This window comes from Neoarius graeffei, chromosome 13 (genome assembly GCF_027579695.1).
Source record: "Neoarius graeffei isolate fNeoGra1 chromosome 13, fNeoGra1.pri, whole genome shotgun sequence".
NCBI lineage: Eukaryota > Metazoa > Chordata > Actinopteri > Siluriformes > Ariidae > Neoarius > Neoarius graeffei.
In genome coordinates, this window is record NC_083581.1 from 8,336,016 (window position 1) to 8,361,786 (window position 25,771).

Sequence of the window (25,771 nt, forward strand, 5' to 3'; positions counted from 1 at the left end):
GATAATAGCCAGCCAGCCCCAGGAACTGTCTCACCCCCTTTTTGGTCTTGGGCCTCGGGCAGGCCGCAATCGCTGCAGTCTTGTTAATTTGGGGATGCACCTGCCCATTGCCCAAGTGGAAGCCCAGATACCGTACTTCCACCCGCCCAATCGCACACTTCTTCGGGTTGGCTGTGAGACCTGCCCGCCTCAGCGACCTAAGGACGGCCCTCAGGTGTTGGAGGTGCCGCGGCCAGTCATTATGATAAATAATGATATCGTCTAAGTACGCGGCCGCATAGGTGGTGTGGGGGCAGAGAACCCTGTCCGTCAGCCGCTGAAACGTAGCGGGCGCCCCAAACAGCCCAAAAGGAAGTGTGACGAATTGGTGTAAGCCGAACGGTGTGGAAAAGGCCGTTTTTTCACAGGATAATGGAGTCAAGGGGATCTGCCAATAACCCTTTGTTAAATCCAGTGTCGAGTAAAAACGAGCCGTGCCTAGTCGATCGAGCAACTCATCAATACGAGGCATTGGGTACGCATCGAATTTAGACACCGTGTTGACTTTTCTATAGTCCACAAAGAACCGGACCGACCCGTCGGCCTTGGATACCAAGACCACCGGGCTGCTCCAGTCACTGTGGGACTCCTCGACAATGCCCATTTCGAGCATGGCCTCGAGTAACCTGTAAGGGCGGCTACGCACTACCACCCCCAGGGGCGTCTCAATGTGGTTCTCTATGAGGTTAGTGCGGCCGGGCAGGGGTGAGAACACGTCCGAAAACTCGGTCTGCAACTGGGCAACCTCCGCAAGTTGGGTCGGGGAGAGGTGGTCTCCACAGGGGACCGGAGAGGGACGTGATGCTAATGTTCCTTTTTGAACCTCCGGCCCCAGCTCCGCCTTCTCCGGAACCACCGACACCAATGCCACGGGGACCTCCTTGTTCCAGAGTTTGAGTAGGTTGAGGTGGTAAATCTGTAGCGCCCCACCCCTGTCCGTTCGCTTCACCTCATAGTCGATGTCCCCGACTCGCCTTGTGACCTCAAAGGGTCCTTGCCACTTGGCGACTAATTTAGAGCTCGATGTGGGCAACAGTACGAGTACTTTCTCTCCCGGTGCAAACTCTCTAAGGCGCATACCCTTGTCGTACAGGCGGGTTTGCTGTTCTTGGGCCTGCCGCAAATTCTCCTGGGTTAGGTGTGTGAGTGTGTGGAGTTTTGCGCGCAGGTCAATAACGTATTGAATTTCATTTTTGCTTGGTGAAGGTCCCTCCTCCCAATTTTCTCGCAGCACGTCTAAAATGCCGTGCAGCTTATGCCCATATAATAATTCAAACGGGGAGAACCCCGTGGAGGCTTGGGGGACCTCTCGCACTGCAAAGAGCAAGGGTTCAAGCCATTTATCCCAGTTATGCGCGTCCTCACTTACAAATTTTTTAATTATGTTTTTAAGGGTGCGATTAAACCGTTCCACTAAACCGTCCGTTTGTGGGTGATACACGCTGGTGTGGATCGGCTTAATACCTAATAACCCATACAGGTCGTTCAGTGTTCGTGACATAAACGAGGTGCCTTGATCAGTCAGAATCTCTTTCGGGATTCCAACTCGGGAGATGACGCGGAAGAGTGCCTCCGCAATACTGCGTGCTGAGATATTGTGAAGAGGCACTGCTTCCGGGTATCACGTTGCATAGTCCACCAGAACTAATATAAAGCGGTACCCTCGTGTTGACCGATCTAATGGCCCAACGAGATCCATCCCAATTCTTTCGAACGGGGTCTCGATTAACGGTAGAGGGCGCAAAGGTGCTTTTGGAATGTCCGCTGGATTTACTAACTGGCATTCGCGGCATGCCGTACACCACCTACGGACATCGCCGCGATTCCCCGGCCAATAGAATCGGGCCATTATTCGGGCTAGTGTTTTATCCTGCCCTAAGTGTCCAGCCATGGGATTAAAGTGAGCCGCCTGGAATACCAATTCCCGGCGGCTCTTTGGAATTAAAAGCTGAGTGACTCGCTCTTTAGTTTGAGTGTCCTGCGTAACTCGGTATAATCTATCCTTCATAATCACGAACTAGGGGAAGGACGGGGTGGCGTTCGGCTGGAGCGTTTGACCATCGATTACTCTCACTTGGTCAAACGCATGCCACAGAGTCTCGTCTCGCGACTGCTCTAATGGGAAATCCGCGAGGGATTCCCCAATAGAGAGAGGAGGAGCCGGCGGCTCCTCACTCTGGCGCAGAGATGACGTAGACGGCTCTGTGACAGCTGCTCCCGCCAAAGCAACACCGGGACCTCCCCCTGTCAAATGGCAGGACCCACTCTTTACTAAGTGTGTCATTAAACCCCCAAATCCCGGCCAATCAGTCCCCAAAATTAAAGAGTGGGTAAGGTGAGGATTAACCGTCGCCTTCACTATAAATTTTTCCCCTCTGAAAATAATGTGGACTGACACTAAAGGGTAGTTGTGAACATCCCTATGCACACACAACACCTTCACCAATTGTGCTCCCCCCAATGCCTCGTCTTGCACCAGGTTTTGGTGGATTGAGGTCTGATTATGGCCAGAATCCACCAACGCCTGATATGTATCCCCTTGGATACTCACTGGTATGCGATACGCTCTGGCCCGATCAAGGGTGGCTCCTGGCACGTTGGGGATCCGAACCACCACGCCCACCTCCATTATCGAGCACTGCTGTTGGAGGTGGCCCGGTTCCCCGCAGCGCCAGCAAACCGGCCCAGGCTTCCTCTCTGCACTAGTGCTCTGGGGCTTACTCACCTGAGGGGGGGGAGAGACAGACACAGAAGGGAGACACAGAAGGGCACAGCGGGTGCAGCGGGCCGGCTGAGGTGGCGCCGGCCCCCGTCTCCGCGGTGGGGGAATGGGGCGAGGAGAAGACACAGGAGGAGGGGAGAAAGAGAGAGGAGAGAAGAGAAGAGGTCGTCTGCTGTCCTGCCGTCGGGACAGCCACCAGATGATCCTCCGCCAGCTCAATTGCCTGATCCAGTGACGCCGGGCGGTGGCACTGGACCCACTCTGCGGTTCCCGCTGGTAGATGCCTGACGAACTGTTCCAGTACCACCTGGTCGATGAGTCCTTCGGCATCACAGCTATCGGCCCTCAACCACTGCCAGCAGGCGTCCCGGAGTTGCTGGCCAAACGCGAACGGCCGGCCGACTTCCTCCAAGCGCAGAGCGCGGAAACGCTGATGTTGTTGCTCCGGGGTGCGTCCCACCCGCTGGAGGACGGCCCGGCGAAGGTCCGCGTAGGCCAGCCGGCGGTCGGCGGGGAGCTGTAGCACGGCCAGCTGCGCCTCTCCCGTTAGCAGGGGGAGGAGGCGCGCCGTGCGCTGTTCCACCGGCCACCCCGAGGTCTCTGCTACCTGCTCAAAGAGCATGAAGAATGCCTCGGGGTCGTCCTGCGGGCCCATCTTCATGAGGGTGAGGGTGAAAGGGCCCGCGGCGGTGGAGATGGTGGACCCCGCCAACGTGAGGAGGTGCCGGAACGCCCGACGATCTTCCTGTTGCGCCAGCACCAGGGCCTCGAACTGTTGTTCTTGCTCCTTTCGGAGGGCGAGCAGCGCCTGGTGCTCGCTCTGTTGGGCCATGGCGAGGGCGTGGATCAGGTCAGCGAAGGTGGAGGACTCCATGGGGCTGTTGTCTTCTGTGCTCGGATCCCGGGTTTCGGCACCACTGTAGCAGTCCATGTAGGTGGGTGGAGCACAGAAGGACAGCAGGACAGAACTGATCTCACAAAACTCTCTTTTATTTGCACTTTTCAGTCGCAAAAACACACTCAGACACACGCACACACATCAGCCGTCTGGTTGTGGAGAGAGCTCCCTCTGCTCTCACTCTCTCTCCTTAAATAGGGTGCGGTCACTGGGAAGACACACAAGCACATTAATTAACAACAGGTGTAGTGATTCTGCCACTTAACTTCCCCAACTCCACCCTCCTGTCACAGACCGATGCTAGACCACTCCCCTGCTGCCACAACCCCTTTTCCACCAAATCAGTTCCAGGGCTGGTTCGGGGCCAGTGCTGGTGCACAACTCATTCAACTTGTGAGCCAGCTGAGAACCAGTTTGCTTTTCCATAGCTTGGGGTGCTAAGGGGAGCCACGTCATTACGTCACTGTATACGTCAGTTATGTCGTGCATTTGCATAAACCTTGGTGCCTACATCGAAGCAACAACAACACAGAGAAAAAGAAGAAGAAGCAACAACAACAATAATGGATGACTTCGCGTTTGTACAGCTGCTCCTTCTGGCTTTATGGTGCTTCATTGGGATCAGAAATGGCACCCTCTTGCGGTCTTGCTATTGTTGTTGGTCTTAACAACTCCGCCCCCCTGCTGATGTAAGTGGTTCTTTCCTCTAGCCCAGCAAAGAGTTGGTGCTACCCTGGAATCAGTTTTTCTGGCCCAGAGCCAGTTCTTTGTTCAGTGGAAAGAGAAAACCCGGTTCCAAACTAAGCACTGGCCCCAAACCAGCCCTGGAACTGCTTTGGTGGAAAAGGGACATTATAGGGCATCCCATCAGGTGCAGTGATTCTGCCACTTACCTTCCCTGACTCCGCCCTCCATTCACAGACCGATGCTTGACCATGCCCCCGCTGCCACATGCACACTCCAGATTTAGGTGTTTTTCATCTTAATTATTGTTTGTGTCACAATAAAACAACAATTTTCACCTTTAAAGTGGTCGCATGTTGTGTAAATCAAATGGTGCTAACTCTCCAAAAATCACTTGTAATGCAACAAAACAAGACAATCACCAAGGGGAATGAATAGTTTTGCAAGACAGTAATATATATATATATATATATATATATATATATATATATATATATATATATATACAGTGGTGCTTGAAAGTTTGTGAACCCTTTAGAATTTTCTATATTTCTGCATAAATATGACCTAAAACATCATCAGATTTTCACAAAAGTCTTAAAAGTAGATAAAGAGAACCCAGTTAAACAAATGAGACAAAAATATTATACTTGGTCATTTATTTATTGAGGAAAATGATCCAATATTACACATCTGTGAGTGGCAAAAGTATGTGAACCTCTAGGATTAGCAGTTAATTTGAAGGTGAAATTAGAGTCAGGTGTTTTCAATCAGTGGGATGACAATCAGGTGTGAGTGGGCACCCTGTTTTATTTAAAGAACAGGGATCTATCAAAGTCTGATCTTCACAACACATGTTTGTGGAAGTGTATCATGGCACGAACAAAGGAGATTTCTGAGGACCTCAGAAGAAGCGTTGTTGATGCTCATCAGGCTGGAAAAGGTTACAAAACCATCTCTAAAGAGTTTGGACTCCACCAATCCACAGTCAGACAGATTGTGTACAAATGGAGGAAATTCAAGACCATTGTTACCCTCCCCAGGAGTGGCCGACCAACAAAGATCACTCCAAGAGCAAGGCGTATAATAGTCGGCGAGGTCACAAAGGACCCCAGGGTAACTTTTAAGCAACTGAAGGCCTCTCTCAAATTGGCTAATGCTAATGTTCATGAGTCCACCAACAGGAGAACACAGAACAACAATGGTGTGCATGGCAGGGTTGCAAGGAGAAAGCCACTGCTCTCCAAAAAGAACATTGCTGCTCGTCTGCAGTTTGCTAAAGATCACGTGGACAAGCCAGAAGGCTATTGGAAAAATGTTTTGTGGACGGATGAGACCAAAATAGAACTTTTTGGTTTAAATGAAAAGCGTTATGTTTGGAGAAAGAAAAACGCTGCATTCCAGCATAAGAACCTTATCCCATCTGTGAAACATGCTGGTGGTAGTATCATGGTTTGGACCTGTTTTGCTGCATCTGGGCCAGGACAGCTTGCCATCATTGATGGAACAATGAATTCTGAATTATACCAGCGAATTCTAAAGGAAAATATCAGGACATCTGTCCATGAACTGAATCTCAAGAGAAGGTGGGTCATGCAGCAAGACAACGACCCTAAGCGCACAAGTCGTTCTACCAAAGAATGGTTAAAGAAGAATAAAGTTAATGTTTTGGAATGGCCAAGTCAAAGGCCTGACCTTAATCCAATTGAAATGTTGTGGAAGGACCTGAAGCGAGCAGTTCATGTGAGGAAACCCACCAACATCCCAGAGTTGAAGCTGTTCTGTACGGAGGAATGGGCTAAAATTCCTCCAAGCTGATGTGCAGGACTGATCAACAGTTACCGCAAACGTTTAGTTGCAGTTATTGCTGCACAAGGGGGTCACACCAGATACTGAAAGCAAAGGTTCACATACTTTTGCCACTCACAGATATGTAATATTGGATCATTTTCCTCAATAAATAAATGACCAAATATAATATTTTTGTCTCATTTGTTTAACTGGGTTCTCTTTATCTACTTTTAGGACTTGTGTGAAAATCTGATGATGTTTTAGGTCATATTTATGCAGAAATATAGAAAATTCTAAAGGGTTCACAAACTTTTAAGCACCACTGTGTATATATATATATATATATATATATATATATATATATATATATAATGGTGCTAACCCCTCAAAAATCCATTTTATTTCCAGCTTGTGATGTAACAAAACTGGACAAACACAAAAGGGGATGAATAATTTTGCAAGACACTGCACCTGGGGAAAAACGCAAGCAGAAGCAAACACCACAATTGTAACAGAGTGTACCTTTTTGACCCAAAAGAAGAAGATTGTTTGTGCAACAAAAAAATGCACCTTTAAAGTGGTAGGCATGTTGTGTAAATCAAATGGTGCTTATCCCCCAAAAATCCATTTTAATTCCAGCTTGCAATGCGACAAAACAGGACAAACATCAAGGGGGATGAAAACTTTTGCAAGACATTGTTTTGGCATGTTGTAAAAGACTATAACTCAATGTTGCTGTGAACAATGTGTCAGCCTTTTACCCCATTGATGAAAAGAAAGGGACCATCAGCAGCAGAACGAGCTCCACTCTGTAAATGTACTCTGACTAAGTGGCATGTGTAGCTGATAAAGTGGCTGATGAGTGTTCTAAGGATTAAAATTATTTTAGATTAAAAATGGCTTGGCGGCACGGTGGTGTAGTGGTTAGCGCTGTCGCCTCACAGCAAGAAGGTCCTGGGTTTGAACCCCGGGGCCGGCGAGGGCCTTTCTGTGTGGAGTTTGCATGTTCTCCCCGTGTCCGCGTGGGTTTCCTCCGGGTGCTCCGGTTTCCCCCAAAGACATGCAGGTTAGGTTAACTGGTGACTCTAAATTGAGTGTGAATGGTTGTCTGTGTCTATGTGTCAGCCCTGTGATGACCTGGCGACTTGTCCAGGGTGTACCCCGCCTTTTGCCCGTAGTCAGCTGGGATAGGCTCCAGCTTGCCTGCGACCCTGTAGAAGGATAAAGCGGCTAGAGATAATGAATGAATGAATAAAAATGGCTTTCACAACACCATGCTTGGCTCTTTAGGAGAAGATCAAATCAGAAAAAAAGGGGAAATAGAAAAAAAAACCACAAAACCAAAAAAAAAAATCTCAAATAATATTGATATTTTACACAATAAATCAAATTATCATGTTGGTCAGCCACACTGACTTACCTTGCTGCATTGATTCTTCTGCACTGATAGAATAGGTACCCTGAGTGAAATATGGCTCATAAGTCTCCTCTATGAGAATATCCACTGCAAGTCTTTTGTACACATTCACCAGGGAAGCACATTCAAATACAAGCTGCAACCAGACAGAAGATAATTTAATTTAAAACATAGCTTTAGCCATAATTTATATATTGTAGAATAGTTGGGATTTTGCTTAGAATCTGCATAGAGAACAGATTGAGCAAGGTGTATATGCTACACACACAGTGTCTTGCAAAAGTCTTCATCCCCCTTTGTGTTTGTCCTGTTTTGTCGCATTACAAACTGGAATTAAAATGGATTTTTGGGGGGCTAACACCATTTGATTTACACAACATGCCTACTACTTTAAAGGTGAAAATTGTGGTTTTATTGGGACACAAACAATAATTAAGATGGAAAAAAAACAGAAATATGGAGTGTGCAGAGGTATTTACCCCTCCCCAAAGTCAATAATTTGCAGAGCCACCTTTTGCTGCAATTACAGCTGTAAGTCTCTTGGGGGTATGTCTCAATTAGCATCGCACATCTAGCCACTGGGATTTTTGTCCATTCCTCAAGGCAAAACTGCTCCAACTCTTTCAAGTTAGATGGGTTGCGTTGGTGTACAGCAATCTTCAAGTTATGCCACAGATTCTCAACTGGATTGAGGTCTGGGTTTTGATTAGACCATTCCAAGACATTTAACTATTTCTCTTTAAATCACTCCAGTGTATATTTAACAGTACGTTTAGGGTCATTGTCCTGCTGGAATGCGAACCTTACTCCCAGTCTCAAACCTCTGCCTGACTCAAACAGGTTTTTCTCCAGAATTGCCCTGTATTTAGTACCCTCCATCTTTCCTTCAGTCCTGACCAGCTTACCCCACAGCATGATGCTGCCACCACTGTGCTTCACTGTAGGAATGGTGTTCTCAGGGTGTTGGGTTTGTGCCACACATAGCATTTCCCATGATGGCCAAAAATATCAAGTTTTGACTTCCATGTGTTCGGGGAGTCTGCTAAATGCTGTTGGGCAAACTCCAAATGTTTTTTCTTCAGCAGTTACTTTTTTTCTGGCCACTCTTCCATAAAGCACCACTCTGTGGAGTGTACGGCTTAAAGTGGTCCTATGGACAGATACTCCTATCTCCGCCATAGATCTTTGCAGCTCCTTCAGCATCATCTTTGGTGTCTTTGTTGCATCTCTAATTAATGCCCTCCTTGCCCAGTCTGTGAGTTTTGGTGGGTGGCCTTCTCATCAGGTTTGTAGTGGTGCCATATTCTTTCCATTTTGCTGTAATGGATTTAATGGTGTTCAGTGACATATTGGTTGGACCAGCTCTTATTTAGGGGTTTCATATGAAAGGGGGTGAATTTCTACACACACTCCATATTTCTGTTTATTCTTCTTAATTATTGTTTGTGTCACAATAAAGCAACAATTGGCACCTTTAAATGGTAGGCACGTTGTGTAAATCAAATGGTGCTAACTCTCCAAAAATCACTTGTAATGCAACAAAACAAGACAATCACCAAAGGGGATGAATACTTTTGCAAGACACACACACATATATATATATATATATATATATAAAGGGTAATTTTGATTGCAGTGCCAATAAATAAAATGAGTACCGTAAATTTTTTGTCATCATAGTTCACTTTCCCAGTTGCATATATTTCCCTGAGTTTCTTGCTGATTGTGAAAATGTTCTCTGGCTTCTGATCATAACCAGAACCAGAGATATCGCAGTCTTCAGCATTCTCAGTAAAGCTCAACTGTGAAAAACAAGATCATTGCTTCACTGCAATTGTGTGATAATTATCTCATCCTTCATCAAACAGTCATCTTTGGTTCTACATCAGTTGAACTGAATGGCTTCGCCTGTCCTGATGCTGCTTGTGAAATGATTTGTCAAGTGACAACTTGTTCCAGAACAAAGAGTTGCATATACCAATGTGGCAGATCATGTTCCTTTTTTTTTTTAAAGCTAATTGATTTCATAATCATTCTTCCTCTTGCTCCCATTAGGGGTCACCACAACACAGCTGTTCCACATATTTCATTTGGCATAGGTTTTACAAAAGATGTCATTCCTGACACAACCCTCCCCAATCTATCCAGGCTTGTATGCACTGGCTTGCACAACCCAAGTGGCTGGATATTTTACCTAATCTGCATGTCTTTGAACTGTGGAGGGAAACTAGAGCATCCAGAGGAAACCCATGCAGAAACAGGAAGAACATACAAACTCCACACAGAAAAGCCCCCAATCGGCCATGAGGTTCAAACCTTAACCTTCTTGCTGTGAGGTGACTGTGCTAACCACTGCACCACCCAAATAAACAATTATTCGCAGAAGGTGAAGTGACTATTGAATAATAACCGAGATGAATTATTTAATTTATGAATAAATAATGAAAAGTCTGAGCAGCCAAAACTGCCATCAGTTTAATTTTCCAGATATATTTCTCCTAACGGTTTGGTTAATTAAATGTCATTATTTATGTTGTGCAATATGCATAAGCTTTTTGCATACTCTGTAGCTTGTGGTAGAGTATGAGATAACAGCATATAAGTGATTAATGCTACATGTAGCTTAAATTTCTCCTACATTTAACTAAAATCCATAAGATTTGTTAGTGCAGATTACTTAATTAAATGTATTGCTTCTTCTTTTTCCCCATAACCAGCAAAGGGCTATAAGGGCACCACTGATGACAGTTTATCACTGGTGTGTCTAGGACATTTTAAACTTGGTAGAGCCCATCCTTCTCCAAGCTTGATCAATGGACAATTTAGAGTAGCCAGTTAACCTAACTGCATGTCTTTGGACTGTGAGGGAAACCAGAAGACCCAGAGAAAACTCACACAGACACAAGGAGAACATGTAAAGCCCACACAGAAAGGTCCCTCGTTGGCCATGAGGTTCAAACCCAGAACCTTCTTATTGTGAGGCGACAGCGAAAACCACTACACCGCTGTGCCACCCAACATATTACTACTTAATCAATTTCTAAGGTTTTTGAGTAACCCTAAAACTGGCTGCCAAAAGTATTCTACCTTCAAAGTCCCTTGCTTCAGTTAGATTTTTTGAACCTGCTGACTATGTTTGAGCTAAGCTCTCTGAACATAAAGGAAGGGTCTGTGAGACTACTTGCTATCTGTTAGTCCTGCAGACCTAATGGCAATTTCTGAGTCCCATGATGTCACAGCTGTCAATCACACAGTTTTTGTTTCATACCATTCAGTTCAACTGATGAAACCTAACAGATTTAAGTGTATTTATTTGTGTGTGTGTATATTACATTATATAGACACAAGAGTTTTACTGGGAAATATGCCACTCACATTTTTCATGCAAAATACATTGCAAATCTGAGTGACATATTTCCTGATATTTCACCCCGATAGCATGACTCCCAGTATTTTCCTGCTGACTTGATGTACATCATCAAAATGGAGAACCATTTCAAAATTATACTTCTTTTGATTAACTTGTGTATTTTTTGTGGATGTGTCTATATAATATAAAGAACAGTATATGGTGGTGTGAAGATATGAAGCTTATTTTCTTGTGTTTAAAATATTGAATATAACATACATTAACCACTCAAAGATAAACTTCATATTTTCGTGTGACCATGTAATATCCTGTGTGTGTGTGTGTGTGTGTGTGTGTGTGTGTGTGTGTGTGTGTGTGTGTGTGTAAAAAAATTTATACATACACGTCCGACTAATCCTTTGAAGCCTCGTTTAATAGTAAATATATCCATGACCCATGCTCGTTTTTGGCGTATCTTGCTCACTGATGAGCCAATCTCTTGAGCCCCAACCTTTTTACATATTAAATGGCAGTTAATACATCATGCACAAATATGTTACAATACAAATGAAAAAAATATATAATATAATGATGATCAAGTCATGTTTCTAACTAAACATAGCTATTGAAGTGACATTGAGCAACTGAGATTTTATTTTTTATGATACCAGAGTCAGCCCTGTGGTGACCTGGCGACTTGTCCAGGCTGTACCCCGCCTCTCGCCCGTAGTCAGCTGGGATAGGCTCCAGCTTGCCTGCGACCCTGTAGAACAGGATAAAGTGGCTAGAGATAATGAGATAAGATGATACCAGAGTGCTGTTGATTTCTTGAATCTGATAGGTAGGAAGGTGTTGACTAATATCCTATGTCAACTCTGCCAGTAGTGCAGCTGCAAATCATATGTTTCTATTAATGTGCTTGTTATAATAAGTTATTGTTTCTAAATTAACAGCCCATTCAAGCCCAGGAACTTGTATGGTGAATGCTGCGCAAGGCTAATAATAAATACATCAATTAATGTTATTTAATTTCCCCAGTGTCACATGAGTGGGCAATAGACAGATGTAATCGCAGAAAGAGTTTATTAAAACTAAGCTGGCAAAAAATATTGAAACATGAGGCAAAGAGCATAAACAAGAACAGGCACCTGACACCACAACACCTGCAGCCCTCTCCACCTCTTTCTCCTTCTCTCTCACTCCTCGACTATCTGATCATTGTGGTTGTGGTACTGGTTTGTTGATCTCTCAGTCATGGAAATTTTCACCTCTTCCACTTTCTCACCTCTCCATCTCCTCCTTTGAATTTCACTCTGCTTCAGTCTTCTCTCTTGTTAACCTGTTTGTCATGGTTGTTTATTGCCCTCCAGGCCCTGTGGGATGGTTCCTTGATGAACTGGACATCCTACTTGGCTCCATCCAAAAAGATGGCACCCCACTGATACTCCTGGGAGACTTCAACCTTCACTTAGAAGCCTCCCACTCTGCTGCCTTCCTTCTACTACTCCACTCCTTGATCTCTCCCTGCTGCATTCACCTCTGACCCATAAAACTGGCAACCTTCTAGACCTGGTCATTGTGAGAAACTGCTCTGCCTCTGATCCCACAGTTACCACTCTCCATCTGTCTGACCACCACTTCAATTCATTTTCGCTCCCTTTTCCTCTCCCCCCTCCTACCCCCACTGTTACAGTCCATTCATAGATATTGATGGCGGCGCACATGGTTGCAGCGGCTCACGGCTCTCCTTTTCAGTGCTCTTTTTTGTTGTTATTGTATTTCTTTCTTGCTTGTTTGTGCACCATCGGTTCTGCGAACATCCAGTACACCCGCCAGACACTTTTGGACATCGGTGACCAATACCAGATATCTGTTTCGAGCGATTTTCACTACTCGCATAACATCCCAGATGACATAGCAAGACCGCTGGGCTCTCCGAGGATTGTTATCGGGTCTAGGAGGTGGCACAGACGGAGGAGGGAGAGGAAGCAGAAGTAGGGCCGCAGGTCCAGTATTATGCTAAGACTAAGAAAACAACCACACAAGCCACCTCTACCGGGCCTGTATCTCTCCAATGCCAGATCCCTGGTGCATAAAATGGATGACTTGGAATTACAACTCGCTGGAAATCGCTATATTCGTGACTGCTGTATTTTGATTATCACCAAAACCTGGCTTCACCCGGGAATTCCCGATGCTAGCTTGCAGCTAGCAGGTCACACTCTGCTCCGCTGGGACAGGACTGAGGACTCTGGTAAGAGCAGAGGAGGGGGGCTCTGTATTTACGTGCATGATAACTGGTGTAACAACAGAACAATTATAGACAAACACTGTTCCCCAGACCTCGAGTACATGTCTGTAAGATGCCGGCCTTTTTTTCTACTGAGAGAGCTAACTGTAGTGATTGTCACGGCTGTGTATATTCCACCCAACGCCAGTGTAAACACAACGCTTTCTCTCCTGCTGAACACCATAAACAAACAGCAGCGAGCCCACCCCGACGGTGTTCACATAATTGCGGGATACTTTAAAGGAACAGTCCACCGTACTTCCATAATGAAATATGTTCTTTTCTGAATTGAGACGAGCTTATCCGTACCTCTCTGAGCTTTGCGCGACCTCCCAGTCAGTCAGACGTGCTGTTACTCCTGTTTACTCCTAGTTAGCAATGTAGCTAGGCTCAGTATGGCCAACGGTATTTTTTGGGGCTGTAGTTAGATGCGACCAAACTCTTCCACGTTTTTCCTGTTTACATAGGTTTATATGACCAGTGACATGAAACAAAGTTCAGTTAAAAAAATTGAAACGTGGCGATTTTCTATGCTATGGAAAGTCCGCACTATAATGACAGGCGTACTAACACCTTCTATGCACTTCAACAGCACATTGATACCGTCACTCCTGAGTGAAGGTATCAATGCGCTGTCGAAGCGCACAGAAGGTGTTAGTACGCCTGTCATTATAGTGCGGACTTTCCATAGCATAGAAAATCGCCACATTTCAATTTTTTAAACTGAACTTTGTTTCATGTCACTGGTCATATAAACCTATGTAAACAGGAAAAACGTGGAAGAGTTTGGTCGCATCTAACTACAGCCCCAAAAAATACCGTTGGCCATACTGAGCCTAGCTACATTGCTAACAGGAGTAAACAGGAGTAACAGCGCGTCTGACTGACTGGGAGGTCGCGCAAAGCTCGGAGAGGTACGGATAAGCTCGTCTCAATTCAGAAAAGAACATATTTCATTATGGAAGTACGGTGGACTGTTCCTTTAATAAGGCCAACTTGAAGACTGTACTGCCGAAGTTCCATCAACATGTCAAGTGTTCTACTAGAGGGGAGAACACTTTGGATCACGTTTACTCCAACATCAGGCATGCGTACAGAGCCATACTCCTCCCCCACCTCGGCCAATCAGACCATCTTTCCCTCCTGCTCTCCCCAGACTACACCCCCCCTCACATGCAGAGCCAGGCCCACGATTAGGAATGTTACAACCTGGCCTGACAATGCACTCTCCAAACTACAAGACTGCTTCAATCAGACAGACTGGGACTTATTTGAACACCAGGAGCTGGAGATATTCACAGGAACGGTACTGGACTATATCAAGTTCTGCATCGGGAATGTGACAGTGGACAAAAACGCCCTGGTTTTCCCAAACCAGAAACCCTGGATGACCAGCCAGGTCCACTCACTCCTCAGGGCCCGCGACGCTGCCTTCAGGCCAGGTGACAGAGCTCTGTACAGAGCTGCTCGAGCTGACCTGAAAAGAGGAATTAAAAAAGCCAAGGCGGACCATAGGATAAGTATAGAGTCCCACCTGTCCAGCAACAACACACGGGTGGTATGGCGGGGTATACAAGACATCACAAACTTTAGAGGCTGTGATGCGTCAACAGGAGACCTGAGTGCACCACTGGCAGAGGAGCTAAATTGAGGAATGCGTCTGCTCATCAAAACCAAACAAATTCCAAACTTATCTATTTCGGCTCTCCACCAGCACTGGCCTTGGTCAAGGCCGTTGCTGGGACAACAATTCCCCTGGAGAACACTGCTGTTAGACTCTCTTGTATTTCCTCCCCCCCTCTTCCCGCGGTTGCTGCTTCACCCCCAGTGTGACAGGTGGGTGCATGATCAGCGCCATTATGGCTGCAGGAGCAGACGGCTGCTTGCTGCGCTGGGTTACCTCTACCTCCTCCCCAAAAACCCTTCCCCACCCCCCCTTTTTTTATCCCACACCCCTGCTCTCCCCCCTCCCCCTTCAAGTCCCGAGTTTTTCATGTTGTAAAGTGTACTTGTGTTATTTTTGTGCTTATGTGCTGAGGTTTTTTAATGTTCCCACACTGTACTCCTCAAGGAGCATAATGTGGGGGTTGCTTTTTTCTCCTCCTCTCTCCTCATGTTACTACTGTGCTTCCTTTTCTTTTATTCCTGTCTTCCTGTCCTGTTCCCCCTCTGTAAGGACAGGTTGATGGTCAATTTCACTGGTACAGTGATAATAAAGGGTTCATTCATTCATTAAATTGCTTCTTTGCTAGCTTTGAAACATCCCAGCAGCACTCATCTGCTCCAGCCCTGCCCCCACCCCCACCCGGCTCCTGCACCACTCCATTCACTGTACAGGAGCATGATGTCAGACGGATGCTCCTGGCAGTGAGCTTCAAGAAAGCTACCGGCCTAGATGGAATATCTGGCAAGGTGCTCAGAGAGTGCGCCCATCAGCTTGCCCTCACCTTCACCAGGATCTTCAACCTCTCTCTGGCTCAGGCAGTCATCCCACCCTGCCTAAAATCAGCAACAATAATCCCAGTGCCGAAGAAGTCTCCCGTCACCAGCCTGAATGATTACCGTCCTGTGGCCCTCACCCCGGTGATCATGAAGTGCTTCGAGAGACTAGTTCTTCAGCACATCAAGGACTACCTCCCCCCAGACTTTGACCCCCACCAGTTTGCATATCGTGCAAACAGATCCACAGAGGACATCATTGCCGTAGCTCTCCATTCTGCACTGAACCACTTGGAGCAGTGCCAGAGCTATGTCCGGATGCCCTTTGGAATTACAGTTCAGCCTTTAACACAATAATCCCGGACATCCTCATCAGAAAACTGGACAATCTCAGCCTCCCCATCTCTCATGTGCCTGGATAAAGGACTTTCTCACCAACCAGCCCCAGACTGTGAGACTTGGCCCCCACTTCTCCTCCACCCGCATGTTGAGCACTGGCTCTCCACAGGGCTGTGTGCTGAGCCTCCTCCTGTACTGCCTCTACACCCACATCTGCAGTTCGACCCACAACAACAACCTCATCGTCAAGTTTGCTGATGACACCACTGTGGTCGGACTCATCTCGAAGGGAGACGAGACAGCCTACAGAGAGGAGGTCCTGAAGTTGACAGCCTGGTGTTCGGAGAATAACCTTGCTCTGAACACCAAGAAAACCAAAGAGATCATCGTTGACTTCAGGAAGCACAGCACTGACCTAGCCCCCCTTCATATCAACGGCGAGTGTGTGGAGAGGGTCCACACCTTCTGGTTTCTTGGCGTTCTCATCTCCGCCGACATCTCCTGGACAGAGAACATCACGGCAGTCATCAAGAAGGCTCAGCAGCAGCTACACTTCCTGAGAGTCCTCAGGAAATACAACCTAGACTCCAACCTGCTGCTGACCTTCTACCGCTCATCCATTGAGAGCCTGCTGATGTACTGTATCACAGTATGGTATGGCAGCTGCACTGCTGCAGACAGGGAGAGGCTCCAGAGAGTAGTAAAGGCAGCACAGAAGATAATCGGCTGCCCTCTCCCCTCCCTAATGGACATTTACACCTCCTGCTGCCTCAGCAGAGCTAAGGACATTACCAAGGACAGCTCCCACCCTGGCTTTGATCTGTTTGACCTGTTGCCCTCAGGGAGGTGCTACAGGTGCATCAAGACAAAAACAAATAGATTCAAAAACAGCTTCTTTCCAAAAGCCATAACCATCCTGAACTCGAATATGCACTGACTTTATAGTCTAACCCCCCCAGCCCCCGGATTCTCCCTGTGCAATACTTATAATGTGCAATACCTGGACTTTCTCTGTATAATACTTAAAATGTGCAATACCTGGACTCTCCCTGTGCAATACTTATAATGTGCAATACCCGGACTCTCTCTGTGCAATACTTAAAATGCGCAATACCTGGACACTCTCTGTGCAATACTTATAATACTTATAATGTGCAATACCTGTACTCTCTCTGTGCAATATTTATAATGTGCAACACCCCACTCCATAATGTGGAACACAACACTGTACATAGCACCTTTTTTTAACTATATTCTTTGTTCTGTGTTTATATTGCATATTTTTATGCTGTTTGCACTGTGATTGGAGTTGCTTTTAATCTCACTGTACATGTGTATAGTGACAATAAAGGCATTCTAATTCTAACAGTCCACTGTAACTTCTGCTTCCTCTCTCCCTCCTCTCTTGCCTCCTCTGTCACTGCTTCCCTCCCCCCTTTGAATAATTCTCCAATCTTCCTGCTGCATCTTCTGTGCTCCTCTCTATCCTCATCACTTAACACATTATCTCCTCTTAGTGGAGCAGATAAGTGAGAAAATATTTCAAATGGTGATACAAGCACCAACATTTGTACAGATATCCTTCAGGGGCCATATATATTTAAAAAAAAATCCCACAGGCCAATCAAAATTCCAAAATGACCCCTATTTTTTCAAGATGACTGCCCTTTTGGTACAAAATTGCATATTTTACCATAGAATTCCATTCACTGGGCCAAATTTGATGAGTAAGGTATTGAGTTATGGGTTTTTGACTATGAGGAATCCAAATTATGACTCTCAGCTCTGTACAAGGTTTCTTTCTAGCATTTCTGGAAGGTTGTGTGAAAAATTAGTAACAAAACACATTATTTGCAAACAAACTTTTATTACTGGGTATCAGTGAAGTGGTTCAACATTAGATTATCAATACAAAAGGGATGTCCACATTACTGTATATTTTTGAAACTGCTCTGTGTTTCCACTCATCAATTATTAATCTGTTAATAGGCCATCTGCTCACATGACATCTGAGCACTGCACATAACCAGACTATAAAACAAATCTGAAAAATATGTGAACCATATCTGTTATTAACTGTGTGTCCACACTAAGGGCATCGCTGGCCCAAATTCAACAGTCAAGAGAGTTTGCTTAAGGGTTCTCCATTGTCTTTATATTTGCCAGCCTAATCCTCACATTTGCAGCTACACAGTGCTGTACAGGTGAGACCAAGACGGCACCTTCCATGGCATTTCAACTTACACCCACACTTGGTCAACTGTTGACAACTCTCTGCAATAGGTGGAAGCTCTGTCCAGAAGGCCTGTCACAGATCAAATCAAATCAAATCAAGTTTATTTGTACAGCGCTTTTAACAATAAACATTGTCGCAAAGCAGCTTTACAGAATTTGAACGACTTAAAACATGAGCTAATTTTATCCCTAATCTATCCCCAATGAGCAAGCCTGTGGCGACGGTGGCAAGGAAAAACTCCCTCAGACGACATGAGGAAGAAACCTCGAGAGGAACCAGACTCAAAAGGGAACCCATCCTCATTTGGGCAACAACAGACAGCCTGACTATAATATTAACAGTTTTAACAGGTATAACCCTCAACTGTCCTCATGGGGCCGTCCTTCACAGGAGTGGGGCGATAAAACTCCGACCAGACACAGGGCACCAGGATGGATCAAGCAGGTCCGAGGGGCAGAAGAGGCCAGCATCTCAATCCCAGGATCAACATGTAACTCAGATGGACAGATGGGGGGGGGGAAGAGAGAGAGAGAAAGAAAACATGTTGTTAGGTATGCCCTAAAAATGACAAGTATTAAATCTGTGTGGTAGGCTCGCAGAGACGAGAGTCTTTACATCAGGCATGACACACAATGGCATGTTAATATGGTAAAAAAAATATATCATGACCTGCTCTGGCTGGATGCTTGATTGGGTGATGGGAGCACACTCCTCAGCAATGATGAGATGCAGATGGGACCCTTAGGCCTGGCCAAGACAATTCAGTTACATTTCACCGGGTCTGGGACATGCGACAGAATGTCTGACGGCCGATTCCCTGCAGGCTACGATAGCCAGTCGTCACCTTTCTTTGTCAAGCCCCAGTCAGCAGGACATGGTGTTTCTGGTGGGCACAGTGTTGATTGGCTCCATATGCCACCTGCCTGGTAGGCAGCACACTTGGTGTGTTGCAGTAGAGCCCCCCTGGTCAGAGGAATTACTTCATACGGTCTCTGCTTTCGAGCAAATATGTCCAGCCTCGCATCATCAATACCTTCATCTTTCTTGTGATGTCCACATCTACTAGTCATGGATGAGCTGACTTCATGCACATAAGGTTTTGGAGTCTAACATAATCCATCACACACAGAGACTCTCTGTGTGCTACCCTCAACTAGTTTTGCCTGTGAGCCAACACAGGGTACCAGGGTGTGGCCATTGCTGTGCACAAACAACTTATTGGAGCCATAGGTGAGAGTTGGGTAAGTAGTGAGGACTAGTGCTAGGAGTCCATCCAGGGGATGTGGCTGACTTCTGAAGCAAAAAGTACTACCACTACTACTACTACTACACCCCAAAAAATAGAGCAGATCTATGCATGCATGTTAGAGCTGTCAGTTAGTAGATTATTATGACAATATATGAAATCTAGTAAAAGGAAACTTCTGAGTGTTTCTAGAGGTCCAATTTTGGTTTCTGCAAAGTCAGAAATGTATTATTTGATGTCAGAATCATTCAACTCGAACAAGTCTGTGCAATTTTTTTGCAAAATGTAATTTTATCGTACCAAAAATGGCGGCCATCTTGAAAACTGGCAGCCATCTTGAATTTTGAGTGGCCCATGGGATTTTTCCAAAGAGTAATGCCCATGGAATATTTGAGCCATTTGGTGCTTGTATCACCATTTGAAATATTCTCCTGAAATATTCAGTTACTGTATCTGCTGTACTATCTTGTTTCCAGGCCAGCAAGCTCTTCTCCTAGTCCCTGATTGTCTGAAACACTTTGCTCCAGCAGAAGCAGTTTGTGAGCAGTGAAGAGGAAATGGAGAAAATTCCAGGGTCCGAGCTGACCGGTCTCACTACCAGTCCCTCCTGGCCAATTTCACAGCTTCACTCACATCAGCTAAGATCAAATTTTAGCATTACAAAATTCATAACTCTCTCTAACCCTTGTCAACTGTTCTGCCTTCTCTTCTCTCCTCAGCTGCACTTCAGTCCTCCTTCACTGCCGAGGACTTTGCAGTCTTCTTTGAGGAAAAGATTGTGCCCATCTGTATCTCCTTCACCTAGGGGTAGTGTTCACCTTCACCCAGTGCAAAGAATCTATAGGTGGTGTTTGACAACAGACTCTCCTCCTCAGTGAACATCACTGCAGTGTCCCAGACATGCAGATTTCTCCTCTAAAACTTCTGAAGGATCCACCCTTTCCTCACCACCTACTTTACGCAGCTCCTGGTCCAAGCACTAATCTTCTCTTGCTTGGACTACTACAATTCTCACCTTGCTGGTCTTCCAGCATCTGCCATCAGACCCTTGCAGTTCATCCAGAATGCTGCAGCCCACCTAGTCTACAACCTCCCTTGTTCCTCCCACATTTCTCCTCTGCTCGCTGCCCTTCGCTGGCTGCCTGTTGCAGATCACATCAAATTTAAGATGCTGGTGCTAGCTTACCAGGCAGTCAAGGGGTTAGGTCCAGCATATCTCTAGAGACTGATCTGACCCTACACCCAAGCCAGACCCCTACGCTCTGCTGCTACTGGTCTCTTGGCCCCTCCCCTTCTCCACTCCTCCTCAACCCCTCCAAGACTGCTCTGTCCTGGCTCCCCATTTATGGAATGATCTTCCCATCAAAGTCAGAACTGCCAACTCCCTGACCACCTTCAAGGTCAGACTGAAGGCTCACCTTTTCAGGCTGCACCTTTCCCCTGCTTCCTTGCCCACTGTGCCTATCGGTCTTGACCAACCCAGGCTGTGTACTGGCTAGCCTGGTCATGATGAATTTGGGTTAGCCATTGGGGTTTTAATTTTATCTATTTAGTTGGACTTTGTCAGCTCATTTGTAGGTTGGCTTGTTTTCCTTGGCTGTTTGAGGATTGTTGTTACTTCAGCAAAATATTACTGTGGCAGCGGGGGTGTGGCCAAGCAGCAGTCTGTGAATGGAGGGCGGAGTCAGGGAAGGTAAGTGGCTAAGCCATTCCACCTGCTGTCAATTAATGTGTGTGTGTGTGTGTGTGTTCATTACAGGGATGGAGCATAAAAGGAGGGGGAGGGCAGAGAAAAGAGGCTCCCTCCTGACCACAATGCATGTGTGTGTGTAGTGTGTGTGATAGTGTGAGTGAGTGCTGAAAAGCTAAATTAAGTGAAATAAAAGAGTTTGTGTGTGTGACCATCAACTCTCGCCTGCCATGCTTCTGTGCTCCACCCACATCAGGAACTGCTACAGTGGTGCCGAAACCCGGGAAGCACAGAAGGGAACCACCCCATGGAGTCCTCCCCATTCGAAGAGCTCATCCTTGCCCTCGCTACTGCCCAGCAGAACCAGCATCAAGCACTGATCGCCCTCCGAAAGGAACAAGAGCAGCGTTTCGAAGCCTTGATGCTGGCCCAGCAGGAAGCTCGCCAGGCGTTCCAGCATCTGCTCGTGTCAGCAGGGGTGTCGACCATCACCACAGCCAGCACCCTTATGAAGATGGGCCCTCAGGACAATTCAGAAGCGTTCCTCGTCCTCTTCGAGCAAGCAGCTGAGGCGTGGGGGTGGCCGCTGGAGCAGCTTGCACTGCGCCTCCTACCGCTCCTGACTGGTGAGGCACAGCTCACAGCACAGCAGCTCCCTGCTGACAGCTGACTGGTGTATGCTGACCTGAGGAAAGCCATCCTGCAGCGGGTTGGCCATTCCCCGGAACAACATCGCCAGTGCTTCCGAATACTGGCATTGGAGGAGATTGGCCGGCCATTTGCATTCGGCCAGCAACTCCAGGACACTTTCCAGCAGTGGCTGAGGGTGGAAGACTGCGACGCCAATTAAATCATCAATCTGGTGGCACTGGAACAGTTTATCTCTCGACTTCCAGAAAGAACAGAGGAACGGGCCCAGTGTCATCGCCCAGCATCACTAGAATGAGCCTTCAAGCTGGCAAAGGACCATCTGGAGGTGGCTCCGATGGCAGGCAGATGAGGTGTCTCCCCTCACTTCTCTCTCTCTCTTCCCCCCTGTCTTTTGTTCCCCTCCCCACCCCATTCCCCTGCTGCGGAGGCGACAGCCAGCTCCTTCCCAGCCAGCCCATCACACCTGTGGTGTCCTCCCATCTTCCTCTTCCATCTCTGTGTTGTCTCCTCCTCAGGTGAGTGACACCGATAACACCAGTGTAGAGGGAAAGCCTGGGCTGGTGTGCTGGCGTGGCGGGGAGTCGGAGCATCTCCAGAGTCGGAGCATCTCCAGAGTCAGAGCTCCACAAGGGAGGTGGGAGCTGTGATCCGGATCCCTGACATGCCAGAAATCGCCCCTGTTTGGGCCGGAATGTATCGCATACCGGTAAGTGTTCAAGGGGATACATATCATGCTTTGGTGGATTCCGGTTGTAATCAGACCTCAATTCACCAATGCCTGGTGCAAAGTGAGGCATTGGGGAGAGCACAAATGGTGAAATTGTTGGGTGTGTACAGGGATGTTCACAATTATCCCTTAGTGTCTGTCTGTATTCTATTCCGGGGCCAAATGCATAGAGTAAAGGCAGAGGTTAGTCCTCGTCTCACCCACTCATTGATTTTGGGTACTGATTGGCCAGGGTTTAAAAAGCTGATGGAATATTTAACACGTAGTGGGTCCTGCACTAGTAGGTCACGGGAAGATCCCGGTGTGGCGTTGACTGGAGAAGCTGTCACAGAGCCATCTACACCAACACCATGTCAGAGTGAGGAGCAGCCCACTCCTCCTCCCTCTCTTGGGGATTCCCTTGCGGATTTCCCATTAGAGCAGTTGCGAGACGAGACTCTGCGGTATGCATTTGACCAAGTGAGAGTAATCAATGATCAAACTCTTCAGCCAAGCGCAGCACCGACCTTCCCTTATTTTGCTATTATTAAAAAAATAGATTGTACTGAGTGACGCAGGACACTCAAACTAGTGAATGAATAACCTAAATGTTAATCCCAAAGAGCCGCAGGGAACTCGTATTCCATGCGGCTCACTTTAATCCCATGGCTGGACACTTAAGGCAAGATAAAACACTAGCCCGAATAATGGCCCGGTTCTATTGGCCAGGGATTCACAGGGATGTCCGTCGGTGGTGTGCGGCATGCCATGAATGCCAATTAGTAAATCCCGTGGCCACTCCAAAAATGCCATTGCGCCCTCTTCCCCTAATCGAGACCCCATTTGAGCGAATTGGGATGGATCTCATCAGGCCATTAGATCGGTCGGCATGAGGGTATTGCTTTTAGTTCTGGTGGACTATGCAATGCAATATCCAGAAGCAGTGACTCTCCGCAATATCTCAGCATTGCGCATATCTCAGTATTGTGGAAGCATTCTTCCGCTTTATTTCCCAGGTTGGGATTCCGAAAGAAATCCTGACAGACCAGGGCACTTTATTTATGTCACGCACACTGCATGACCTATATGGGTTATTGGGGATTAAGTCTATCCACACTAGTGTCTATCACCCACAAACGGATGGCTTAGTAGAGCGATTTAACCAAACACTCAAGAACATAATCCGGAAATTCGTAAGTGAAGATGCACGTAATTGGGATAAGTTGCTCGAGCCCCTGTTAATTGCAGTATGAGAGGTCCCACAAGCCTCCACTGGGTTTTCTCCATTTGAATTATTATATGGGCGTAAGCCTTGTGGCATTCTGGACGTGCTACGAGAAAATTGGGAGGAGGGACCTTCACCTAGCAAAAACGAAATCCAGTAGGTTCTTGACCTGCGGGCCAAACTCCACACCCTCATTCACCTAACCCAGGAGAATTTGCAGCAGACACAAGAATGTCAAATCCAGCTGTATGCCAGGGGCACACGCCTTAGAGAATTCATGCCAGGAGACAAAGTGCGGCGGCACGGTGGTGTAGTGGTTAGCACTGTCGCCTCACAGCAAGAAGGTCCTGGGTTCGAGCCCCGGGGCCGGCGAGGGCCTTTTTGTGTGGAGTTTGCATGTTCTCCCCGTGTCCGCGTGGGTTTCCTCCGGGTACTCCGGTTTCCCCCACAGTCCAAAGACATGCAGGTTAGGTTAACTGGTGACTCTAAATTGACCGTAGGTGTGAATGTGAGTGTGAATGGTTGTCTGTGTCTATGTGTCAGCCCTGTGATGACCTGGCGACTTGTCCAGGGTGTACCCCGCCTTTCACCCGTAGTCAGCTGGGATAGGCTCCAGCTTGCCTGCGACCCTGTAGAAGGATAAAGCGGCTAGAGATAATGAGATGAGATGAGACAAAGTGCTCATATTATTGCCCACATCAAGCTCCAAATTAGTAGTCAAGTGGCAAGGGCCCTTCAAGGTCACACGGTGAGTTGGGGACGTCGACTATGAGGTGAGGCGAACAGATAGGGGCAGGGCATTGCAAATCTACCACCTCAACCTTTTAAAACACTGGAATGAAGGGGTCCCCGTGGCTTTGGCGTCGGTAGTCCCAGAGAAGGCAGAGCTGGGGTTGGAGGTGAAAAAGATAGCATCTCGGACCACTCTGGTCCCTTGTGGAGACCACCTCTCCCCGGCCCAACTCACGGAGGTGGCCAAGTTGCAAAAGGAATTTTCCGACATGTTCTCACCCCTTCCTGGTCATACCCACCTCATAGAACACCACATGGAAATGCCCCTGGGGGTGGTAGTGCGTAGCCGCCCTTACTGCTTGCCCGAACACAAGAAAAAGGTGGTTCGGGATGAACTCAAGGTCATGCTTGAAATGGGCATAATCGAGGAGTCCCACAGTGACTGGAGCAGCCCAGTGGTCCTGGTTCCCAAGACCGATGGGTCGGTCCGGTTCTGTGTGGACTATAGAAAGGTCAACGCAGTGTCCTAAATTTGACACATACCCAGTGCCTCACATTGATGAGTTGTTTAGAACACCCGAGGGCCGTTCTAAAGTCGCAGAGGCGAGTGGGCCTCACAGCTAACCCAAAAAAGTGTGCAACTGGGCGGGTGGAAGTACGGTATCTGGGGTTCCACTTGGGCCATGGGCAGGTGCGTCCCCAAATTAACAAGACTGCAGCAATTGCAGCCTGTCCGAGGCCCAAGACCAAAAAGGGGGTGAGACAGTTCCTGGGGCTCGCTGGCTATTATCATAGGTTTCTACCTAATTATTTGGATGTCACCAGCCCGCTAACCGATCTCACTAAAAAGGGGGCTCCAGATCCAGCCCAGTGGACGGAGCAGTGTCAACAGGTCTTCTCTGATGTAAAAGCTGCACTGTGCGGGGGGCCACTTTTACACTCCCCTGACTTCTCTCTCCCCTTTATTTTGCAGACTGATGCATTGGACAGAGGGCTGGGGGCTGTTTTGTCCCAGGAGGTGGAGGGCGAGGAGCACCCCGTGCTGTATACCAGCCAGAAACTGTTGATGCATGAAAGCAAGTACAGCACAATTGAGAGAGTGTTTTGCCATCAAGTGGGTGGTCCTTGCCCTCCGATACTACCTGCTGGGGTGCCCTCTGTTCGGACCACGCGCCCCTCCAATGACTCCACCACATGAAGGATGCCATTGCGCGGATCACTCATTGGTATCTCACCCTCCAGCCATTTAAGTTCGAGGTGATCCACAGGCTGGGGGCACAGATGGTGGTGGCGGACTTCTTATCCCATCAGGGGTAA

At 47.2% G+C, this 25,771-nt stretch overlaps 1 protein-coding gene across 11 annotated transcripts in view; it reads right to left on the reverse strand.

The window, feature by feature from the left end:
* The window catches only part of LOC132896397 (cadherin-13-like), a 90,591-nt gene that overhangs the window by 60,112 nt on the left and 4,708 nt on the right, over window positions 1-25,771 (reverse strand). For 10 of the 11 annotated variants that reach the window (XM_060937191.1, XM_060937194.1, XM_060937189.1 and 7 more), the window contains exons 2-4: window positions 11,304-11,411; window positions 9,210-9,353; window positions 7,555-7,687 (exon numbers count right to left, since the gene is read on the reverse strand). The exons of the other annotated variant lie outside the window; for it this stretch is intronic. In XM_060937191.1, the coding sequence (XP_060793174.1) occupies window positions 7,555-7,687; window positions 9,210-9,353; window positions 11,304-11,411 (385 nt within the window). The remainder of the gene's footprint in view (window positions 1-7,554; window positions 7,688-9,209; window positions 9,354-11,303; window positions 11,412-25,771) is intronic. 11 annotated transcript variants of the gene reach the window in all.